Source organism: Gavialis gangeticus, unplaced genomic scaffold, assembly GCF_001723915.1.
Source record: "Gavialis gangeticus isolate Ggan-Ray unplaced genomic scaffold, GavGan_comp1, whole genome shotgun sequence".
Classification (NCBI taxonomy): domain Eukaryota; kingdom Metazoa; phylum Chordata; order Crocodylia; family Gavialidae; genus Gavialis; species Gavialis gangeticus.
Window position 1 is genome coordinate 151542587 of NW_017729025.1, and position 11192 is coordinate 151553778.

Consider the following 11192-nt stretch of genomic DNA (forward strand, 5'->3'; position numbering starts at 1 on the left):
TTCGGTTTATCAAAAGAACACGGTGCTTTCCTTTGGGAGATGACAAAAAGCCCACTAATGTCCAGTCAGGAAAGATGCAAACAAAGTCCATCTTCCACCTAGAGAAAGGGAAGCTTTATACACAAGCGGCAGGTTGGCATGCTTGAGAGAGAAAGTTGTTGATGATTTTTATACCGCCTCTATTACTGTAGTGTCTGAGTACCTAACAGTCTTTTAACTTATTAATGCTCACAGCACTCTAATGAGGTAGGAAGTACTGCTGTTACCATTTTACAGTAGAAAAACCGAGGCACACAGAGATGAGGTTTTTGCCTACATGTGGAATTTATTGCAAAGTCAGCTAGGGTATGAATTTACAAGACAATAGCTACTGCGAACTGACTCTTCCCAGGTTTACACGAGACGCTGACTGTGCAGTAGCTCATTACTACTGCGCAGCAGCGTCGCATGGCACAAAGTGTGATGTGGTGCTACTGCACGGTAGTAACAAATTAGTGCACAGTCAGTGTTACCTAAAAGCTGTTTGGCGACACTACTACAGAGTAACTCTGGTTACTGCACAATCACTTGGTATTTGTGTATGCAAGTGAGAGGCAGTTTGCTCCAATTCCAAAGTAGGAAAGTGAAGTAAGCTACTGCACACTAAGACTGGCCACACGGGGTGTTAGTGCAGAGTAGCTAGTTTGCCTGTAAATTCATATCCTAGCTTACCACATATTAACTTCCCCATGCAGAGAAGTCCTAAGTGATTTGCCAAGGTCATATAGGCTGTGTGGTGGAGCAGGAAATAGCCTGGGACCTGGAAGCCCAGGCTCAAACACCCTAACATCTGTCTTCTATGAATAAAAAAATCCATCTTGAATGTACATAGGTAGGTAGTTAGCTGTGTTATCCTGAAGTCAGGCAGAAAGCAGAGTAGAGAGACTTTATAGATGAACTAAATCAGAGATGGATAAGTTTTTGCCAACCCAAGCATCTGATGAAGTGAGATGCAATAAGTGAACTGGGCAACATAAAGTAAAAATGTGTTTTCCACAATTCCCAAGCTAAGAAGAAATGCAGCACGCACGTCAGCTGCCTATTTCAAAAGACCTAGCTAAGCTTTTTATGAAACAGCTTTATTCAGCATCTACCAGTGACATGTAATATTGAATCTTGTTGGTGTGGTGGCCTAGAGATGTGTCTTGCATACTGTCAACTGGAAGAAATGAGTTCAAATCCCTGATTTAAGTGTCCTAGGAACACTCCACAAGGACATTCAAGCACCACAGTGGGCGAGCTACAGCAGAACCAAAAGTGAAAATACACATCTGAATACATTCCTGTTTCTTTAAAAAATATACAGACTTGGCAATCTGCATAACTGGCTTAAAAATATTATTTGTGACTGATGCATCCAGCTGCTGGCAGGAGGATATCACTGAGTAAACTGTTCAACCTGTTCTATAAACCTTGTATGAACATGGGTAAAATAGCTTTTTTAAAAAAATTGATTGTTTAACTTTGTAAGTGTTCTGAAAAGAACTGTAATTCTGTACTTGTGATTTTAATTTACAGGTACATTGAAACCCTGAAGGAACACAAACCGAAAATCATTTGGGATGAACAAATAGCTGAACATTATTTTGAATACAAGAAGTGAGTTGCGGTCTTTCCTTACTGTTCTGTGTATATTTGGGAGCATGGTTCAGTAAACACTGAATTGCTGGCTAACTAGAATGTGTGATCAAATTCAGTACACTGAGAGTCTCCCATTTGTCAACTATGTCAACAGTTAATAGGAAAGAGGGTTTCAGGGAACCAAAATAAGCCAGGCAAAGGTGAATGAAATAATAAATGTAGCTAAAACAAGCTTTAGTCGCAGACAGCACCAGGTAAGATCTTTAGAAGTATGTTGGAATGGTAAGATATCTCTGCTCAAGATACCTGTTAAGTATCAGTTAGCTGAAAAGTCTGAGCCAAAGAGTGGCCTTTGAGTATGACCGGAAGCAAAACAAAATAAAGAATCTAAGCAAAGTCTTAGAAAAATCAGAATTTAACAGATAAGCCTTAAGATTAAGGTCAGGTAAACAGCAGACTTAGATATAGCCGAAATAGAATGGTCTCAGAGAAGAATGGTGAAAATGATGAAACAAAGCTATCTCCATGCAAACTAAGTAGAACAGAGCTACTTCCATTAAAAAGAACATCAAAAGCTGTAAAAGACAATGAAGACCATTGTCTCATAATAAAAGAAGCAAACAGCTCTTAATTAAAAGTAAAAGATTATCAGCAGAATTTTGATACCCCCCAGTTCATTAACCTTGTAATAGATCATCACTTGTGAACATATCTCCTCTTTTGGCAAAGGCGTGGTAAACACATTTTCAAATTTGTACTACTTTTACAAATTTTCATATAGTATTTTTAATATAGTCTAATACAAAGCATCTGCATTGTTCAAATTACATGGACAGCATGCTATCCTTGCATATAAAATGCTTATAAGGACATAAGAACTGCGTTTTAATGGGTGAGGCCATAGATCCATCTTGCTCAGGATCCTTTCCCACAGGGGCAAAGAGTGGATGCTGAAAGGGAGAGTGAACTGGGTATAACCAGGGTTGTTTCCATTGTTCCTCTCACTTGCAGCCTCCAGCATTAAAGGTATTGGAAGTTCTAATTCAAAGGCTGTATCACCAACTCTCATGCTCAATAGTTACTGATGCCCTTTTTGTCCAAGAATTTCTCCAATTCTTGTCCCTTTTTGAGCCTGGCTAAACTGTCATTTTCCAACAACATGTGGTGGCAGTGAGTTTGATGCTTCAATTACACACTGTGCAAAAAATAACTTATTTTTGTTAGTTTTAAACTTGCTACCTACTAATTTCATTTTGTGACCCCTAGTTCTTGGATTCTGAGAGACAGTAAATAATAAATCCCTATTGACTTTCTCCTCACCATTTAGAATTTTGTAAACATTTATTATGCCTTCCCTCAAGTGTCTCTTTTCCAAACCGACCAGGCCTCTTTGTCAACCCATATGGAAACCCGTCCATATCACTGATTGGGCACAGTATTCAAGGTGTGGATGCACCATGGATTTATAAAAGGGCATAATGATACTTTCAGTTTTGTTTACAATTCCCTTCTTAATAATCCCTAATATTTTGCTTGCCTTTTTGACGGTTGCTGAGCACTGAGCTGATGTCTAGTGAACTGTCCACAATGACTCCCAGATCTTTCCTGTGCAAAAGCAACTAATGTAGAGTGCATCATAGTATAGGTATAGTTTGGTTTATTTTTACGTAGGTGCATCACTTTACACTTATCTCCATTGAATTTCATCTGCCATTTAGTTGCCCACTTCATTCAATAATGGCGCAGATCCTTCTGTAGTTCCTCACAGTCCACCTTGGTCTTTTACCACTTTGAATAATTTTGTCATCTGCAAATTTGGCCACCTTGCTATTCGCCCCCTTTGCTACATCATTTATAAGTTAAACAGCACTGGTCGCAACACAGATACTTGGGGGAACCCTGCTGTTTACTTCTTTCCATCCTGAAAACTGAACATTTATACTTACTCTTTGCTTTCTATCTTTAAGCCAGTTTCTAATCCACAAGAGTGTGCTCCCTGTAATCCCATGGCTACTTAATTTAGTTAAGAGCCTCTGATTGCAGATCTTGGCAAAGGCTTTTTGGAAATCCAAATATATATTTTCAGCTGGATCACCCCAATCCATGTGCTTACTGACACACTCAAAGAACTCTAATAGGTTGGTGAAGCATGATTTCCCTTTGACAAAGCCATGTTGATAACTTCCCAGCAAGTCATGTTCATCTATGTGCTGAACAATTTTTTTTTTATTATTATTATTTTTTTTCTATCAGTTTTTCAGGAAGAGAAGTTAGGCTCACCAGCATGTAGTTTCCTGCATCCCCTCTAGAGCCTTTTTTAAACTATAGGAGTCAAATTTGCAACCTTAGCTGATGCTGGCCTCGTCTGGGGGCTAATGGTGTATTCCCAGGTGTTCCTTTTTCTGCTGAAACCCAAAATTTCTATGGCATCTCTCTTATCAGTTGAAAAATCAACCCTATTTGATTTGATGCAGTCCTTGATGCAGAACTCGAATGTAATCCTTCTGTGGACAGCTGGTAGTTTTGTTCAATTCCCCACTCCCACCAGCACCATCTCTCTCTCCCCTCTCCCCTGTAACTAAGGCAGTAACTAATGGGCTGAAATATTTTTTTGGAACTCTGAACCCAGCATTTTCACTTTATTAATTAAATCCCCATTGTAGCTACAAGTTCTGAATTTCTCTTGCATTGTTAGACATCTTTGCTTCATACCTCTTACCAGAACTCAGTAATATTTACTGATTTGTTCACTTCTTCTCTTAATTCTTTAAGAAGGAGGGCTGGGATTTGTCATCTCTCCTTGTGAGTTTTCAGGCATCCTGTTTTGACTTTACTTTGCATATGTCAAATGATATCACAGTTCTTTTTATCACTTGAAAGTCAATAAAATCATGATCCATGTCTACCTGCCTCCACTGTGAAGTCCAGTTGGAGACTCAGTCATAGACAGGCTACTTCTAATACAATTTCCTTTTCATCTGAATATGAAGACTTCCTCTGAAAACGTAAATCATATAATCATAGAAAATGAGGGTTGGAAGGGACCTTGGGAGATCATCTAGTCCAGTGTTTCTCAACCTTTTTTGTACCAGGACCCATTTGTAAACATTGATGGCCAGTCCCTACCCACTGTCCCCTGCCCTCAGCCCCTCAGTGTGTGGGGCAAGTGGTGGTCCCAAGCAGCCCCTTGCAGCCTGGAACTATGCCAGCCTGCAAGGGAAAAGGAATGGTTTCCCACATTTTTCTCCTTTAAAGAATAATTCATTTTAAAAGTTTTTTGATCCATTTTAAAATGTGTTTGCAACCCTTTCATATATTCTTGTGACCCACTTTTGGGTCATGACCCACAGATTGAAAGATGCCAATCTACATGGATCCTGGTTTTCTCTGATTTTAAAAAATCCCCAATTTTTGGTTTAAAAAAAAGTAACCCCAAATCCACATTTTTCCATGATGTAAATGAAGCACCACCAATATACAGATAGATATATAGTAATGTTTCATTTTAAATAAGGAAAAATGTGGATTTAGGGTTACTTTTTTAAAACAGAAAATAGGAGATACTTTTAAATCAGAGAAAACCAGAATCCGTGTTGATCTAGTCCAACCCCCTGCTCAAAGCAGGACCATCTCCAACTAGATCATTCCAGTCAGGGCTTCATCAAGTCAGGCCTTAAAAACCTCCTAGGATGCAGATTCCACCAAAACTCTGGGTAACCTGTTCCAGTGGTTCACCACCCTCCTAGAAGGAAAGTTTTTCCTAATACCCAGCTTAAGCTTCCCTTGCTGTAACTTGAGACCACTGCTCCTTGTTCTGTCATCTGCCACCACTGAGAACAGTCTAGTTCCAACCTCTTTGGAACCCCCCTTCAGGTAGGTGAAGGTTGCTATCAAATCCCCTCTCAGTCTCCTCTTCTGCAGACTAAATAAGACCAGTTCCATAAGCCTCTCATAAGTTATGTGTTCCAGCATCCAAACCATTTTTGTTACTCTCCGCTGGATTCTCTCCAATCTGGCCACCTCCTTTCTATAATAAGGGACCCAAAATTAAACAGAGTACTTCAGATGTGGTCTCACCAGTACAGAATAGAGGAGAATAGTTACTTCCCTCAATCTGCTGGCAATGCTCCTACTAATGCAGCCCAATATGCCATTAGCCTTCTTGGCAACAAGGGCACACTGCTGATTCGTATCCATCTTATTGTCCACTGTAACCCCCAAGTCCTTTTCTGCACTTTTCACTTGTCATTGTTGAATCTCATGAGATTTCTTTTGGCCCAATCCTCCAATCTATCTAGGTCACTGAATCTTAGCCCTACTGTGCGGTGTATGTACTACACCCCTCAGCTTGGTGTCATGCGTGAACTTGCTGAGGGTGCAATCCATCCCATCTTCCAGATTGTTAATGAATATATTGAACAAAACCAGCCTCAGGACTGACCCCTGGGGCACTCCACTTGATACTGACTGCCCGCCAGACGTTGAGCCTGACAATCCAGCCTGCTTTCTATCCACTTTACAGCCCATTAATCCAACCCATACTTCCTCAGCTTGCTTGCAACAATGCTGTGGGAAACAGTATAAAAAATCCTGCTAAATTCAAGGTATATTACATCTACTGCTTTCCTTGCATCCACAGAGCCAGTTATCTCATCATACAAAGCAATCAGGTTCAGGCATGACTTGCCCTTGGTGAATCCATGCTGACTGTTCCTAATCAACTTCTTCTCCTCTAAGTGCTTAGAAATTGATTTTTTGAGGATCTACTCCATGATTTTTCTGGGGACTGAGGAGAGGTTGACTGGTCAAGAGTTTCCTTGATCCTCCTTCTTCCCTTTCTTAAAAATGGGTACTATATTTGTCTTTTTCTAATTGTCCGGGACCTCCCCCAATCACCATGAGTTTTCATAGATAATCACCAGTGGCTCTACAATCACATCAGCCAACTCCCTCAGCACCCTCAGATGCACTGCATCTGGCCCCAGAGACTTGTACATGTCTAGCTTTTCTAAATAGTCCCTAACCTGTTTTTTCACCACTGAGAGCTGCTCACCTTCTCCCCAAACTGTGCTGCCGGGTGCAGTAGTCTGGAAGCTGACCTTGCCTGTGAAGACCAAGGTAAAAAAGCATTGAATATTACAGCCTTTTCGTCGTCATCTGTCACTAGGTTGCCTCCCCCATACAGTAAGGGGCCCACACTTTCCCTAACCTTCCTCTTTTTGCTAACATACTTGTAGAAACCCTTCTTCTTACCCTTCACATCCCTTGCTAGCTGCAACTCCAATTGTGCTTCAGCCTTCCTGGCTTCATGCCCAAGTGTAACAGGGAACCCTAACCCTGTTACCAAGAGGCAGGGCTGCCCCTTTAAGACCTGAGTGTATAAGAACACCAAGCACCAGGAGGGTAGGGGTAATAGCCCAACCACCCAAGCCAGTCAGCTGACAGGAAGAGGATAGACCTCTGGGTACATATAAACCCAAGGGCTGAGGCTGGCAAGAAGAGGTCTCTGGCAAGCAGCTAGGGAAAGAGAGCTCCTGTACAGCAGAACTGGTCAGGAACACTGTGGCTGCTGGCCAGGCTGTTGCTATGGCTGATGAGGCTCCAGGAGACTACAAGGTACCCAGAGCTGGTAAGTACTCAACAATCAAGGAGCAGGTTTGGGGTTTTTAAGGAGCCAGAGTGTGGCTTGTAGGATTTGTGTTATGTTATAGCCCAGGGGCTCATATTTATGTTGTTGTTTTATCCGGTGGACTGGGCTGAGGCTATTGGAGGAGGAGGAGGCCTCATTGGGGCACACTACTGTGCAAAGCCCTAGTGCCAGGGGGCACAGCAACAGGGGGGTGATCAGACCCCAGAGCTAGGGGCACAGTGACAAGGGGTGATCAGACCCCAGTGCCAGGGGGAGCAGCAATAGATGGTGATCAGACCCCAGTGCCAGGAGGCGCAGGGACAGGGGGCAGACCCCAGTGCCAAGAGGCACAGCAACAGGGGGTGGGCAGACCCCAGCACCAGGTGGGACGCAGCACTGGGGGCACAGCAACAGGGAGTGAACCAATTCAGTGCCCTGGGGCACAGGTCAACATTTATATACCATCTGCGAGGCATGGGCCGCTGGGTAGGGGAGGTTTGGAGCAGTGGATAGAGACCCCTAGCATTGGGGTAGTAAATGGGCAGCCTCCCACCTGAGTAACATCATAATTATTGTTCCATCAAGGTGTGGCAGGTGAGGTAGGCGGGTGGGTAGCCCAGAGACAGAGGGTCAGGCCTACATTAGACAGACCTGGGGATGGACCCCTGTCACACCGAGCAATTTTCTTATACTCCTCCCAAGTTGTTTGTCCAAGCTTCCACTTCTTTTAAGCTTTCTTTTTGTGTTTAAGCTGACCAAAGTGTTCTCTCCTAAGCCAAGTATGTCATTTGCCACATTTGCTATTCTTCCTGCACAGCGGGATGGTTTGTTCCTGTGCCTCAGTAAGGTTTCTTTAAAATACAATGGTATTTTACAAATCTGATGTCCTGTACTTGAATGGTGGGTTCCTTTGCGTTTCCACATAACCTGCTTCCTGAGTGACACCTGGCAAAGCAAATTCGATGAAGGAAAACTTTATCAATGCTGCATAGCCTAGCTTTAAAATCTAATCTTATGAATTCTTATCTGTGAACCTCCTGGAAGGGAGTTTGATGCAATGAGTACATTGGGCCTGAAAATCTGTCTTCCCCTGACTACCTTCTATATGCCTGATTGGCAGCATTGAGGATCAACCTGTCTGTGTGGGTTCAGTTGAGTTAAAGGAAAGGAGTATCTAAGAGAATACTTTTTCCATCACTTCTTGCCTTTTACAGAGGTCTAGCTAGACTGAATGTTAATGGTATCCTGTGCAGAAAATACATTTCATTTGTGAAACTCCTAACCTGAAATATCTTTGTGTCTGCAGTTCCCAAGAAGAGATCCACTTAAATACAAAAACACCAAGAAATCAGATGATAAATCATTAAATGGCATATGATAATTTGTGTAACAGCCAAAATCAAAGGTTGCTACTGTAAATCACTGTCAAAGCTGTCTTCCTCGATTCTTCTTCAGATTATGTCCCCATGTGCATTCCACTGTGGGCACACACGTTCCCAAGATCAGAGATGTTGAGTGCGCTAGCTGCCTTGTGTACTAGTCCAAGGGTGTACAGGCCAGTGTGAAAGAAACCCTCATTCCAGTTCCACTGTCTCCCTGTCTGAGATGGAGCACAGTGTCCACAGCTTGCTTAGCCTGCTTCTACTCCTTTCAGAAAATACAGTCAAACTGTAGACTTAGATCACTGTTTTAGCGTATAGTTTAGTATCATTTTGTGTATGTTAGGGATTAAGGGAGACCCTTTAATTTAGTTCTTCCCATCCCTCCTTTTTATTCCCCCCTACTTACCCCGTGTCCACCTTTCACCTACACACACTCTTCAGTCAGGGACCAAAAGGCTAGGTCTCCTTTCAACCACCTCCACTCATGAAGCTGTGCCTGAGCTAGCTTCAGGGGATACTTAGAAGGATCAGACAAAGCCAGAAGTTCCAAGCAAGCAACTCCCTTGTGGAGGATCTGTGACAGTGGATCCTGCACTAATCTATATTGTCTCACTTTGGGGCACCAAAATAGAGAAGGTGCATGCACAGACTGAACAAATAGCTGGCAAAGATCTCTGATCTCAGACATACAGGGCCAAAGTCCTTTCCAGCTATAAGTAAACTTAGGTGCCTAAATATAAACCTATTCCACTGTGCTTGAGTCCCTGAAACTGATAATACAAGAAATGGGGAAGTCCTCCTTATTGTCCTCACAGTTCTTTTTGTGACTCAATCTTAATGGTCATATGATAGTGTGTTATAGAAGCAGATGCATTCATGGATTTTTAGGAATTTGAAGAGGGTGGAATGGAATCACAATTAGATGCTTAAGTCCATTTAGATGCACAACAGGCAGAGTAGAATCTGGCCTATGGAGTGCATGCATACCTACAGTTACCACAATGTACCTACTTACCACAAGTGAGAAAATTACCTTTCTTGGCTCTTAGCTTAGTAATCATTCTGTGCCAACAGCACTGTGTTCCCTTATCTTAGGGCCAGTAAAACTTCAGTAAAAAGTCCGTAGTATTTTATAACTCCAACTGAATTTTTTCTTCTTTTCTGGAAATAATGGAACTGTCTTGAAATTTAATTAAATCTACCAACTCCAGTATTATAAATGCAAATGATTTTTTTTTTTTTTTGCAGAAATAAAGGAGGAAAGCACGCAGTCTTCTACCCAACATTAAAGGTATGTACCTATGCCCCCTCTTCAAATGAGAGGGGGATAAGAGAAGAAGAAAGGGTAGGTAGGCGATATCTGTTTTCAAGAGCTCTCTGCCAGTTCTTGCAATGGTGACAATACCAATATGTATCTATATAAAGGGGGAAAGTCTAGATAGATAGATAGATATAGATTGCAGGTGTATTGATCGCTATGTTTAAATTTGTTCTTGCTAGAGCCAGGCCAGTGTTAAAACAATGGCAGAAGACATTTTGGCAAATCCCAAGGCAGATGCACCTTTGTAATAGTGAACTGTGCAGAAAGTTGCCATTTTATATTCTCCTTTTGCAGAATGTTTTTAATATCATGCTGCTGCAGTATCATCTGAGTTAGGTGCATAATTTCTTTAAATTATTTTGAGTAATCATTCCCTTGCGAATAACAGATACTCTACTGTGGTGATTTGTGCATTTTTAAATGCATAAGTATATTTTTCCTTTCAGTCTCAACAGGTTGGAACAAAAGGTTTAAAGAGATTTCTATGCTGAGGCAAAGATGAAGGATTGTTCACATAAAAGCAATTACGTTGACTAATACCACTCTAAATTATCACTTATTCCCCTTTCACACTACAGTTTATTCCACTGCTTAATTCTTTACATAGAGGGAGCTTGTCCACTCAGACCTGGTCTCATTCAAATACAGTAGAAAGCAGCCACAAATTCCAAAAGCCAGCAGATGTGTCCATGATTTTTTTCCAGTCCCTGTGGGAAGATTTTTAAGCATTTCCCTATAATGCTAGCGATTCAAAGATGGCTGCTTTGCTCTTGTGCAGGAGACTCTAAAGGTAAAAATAAGCTGGCTAAAAAAAAAAAGAGCTTTTTTGATTTTAAAATTCTAGTAAAGTAAAAAACACATCATTGTTAAATAATTTTTCTTTCAATAACCTAAAGTGGTGGTCATAACATAAGGAAATTTATTTAATACTAATCTCACAGTATCTTTTTAAAATGTAATTTTCTGCATGAGACTTAAGACTTGATGCTGAGAGAGGGACAGAAAGGGTTGGATATAGAAGACAACTTTGTATAAACACTGATCCCTTTGGCATTTGGCAAGTTGCATTCATTGTCTTCAGTAGTAGTCTTTCTTTACCCTTGTGAAGCCTTCTGGGAGAGTTGAAATTGTGTGTGACAGGATTTTCAGAGGGTGTATTATAACACTGTGTAAATGATAACTCAGATTAAAACAATGCAGTATGTAGCTTTGTTTACTTCTGCGCTGTTCATTTAATCAA

At 41.4% G+C, this 11192-nt stretch overlaps 1 protein-coding gene across 1 annotated transcript in view; it reads left to right on the forward strand.

The window, feature by feature from the left end:
• CHID1 (chitinase domain containing 1) overlaps positions 1–11192 on the forward strand; it is a 454156-nt gene that overhangs the window by 437373 nt on the left and 5591 nt on the right. The window contains exons 12-13 of the mRNA XM_019519771.1: positions 1558–1638; positions 9880–9922. Of these exons, the coding sequence (XP_019375316.1) occupies positions 1558–1638; positions 9880–9922 (124 nt within the window). The remainder of the gene's footprint in view (positions 1–1557; positions 1639–9879; positions 9923–11192) is intronic.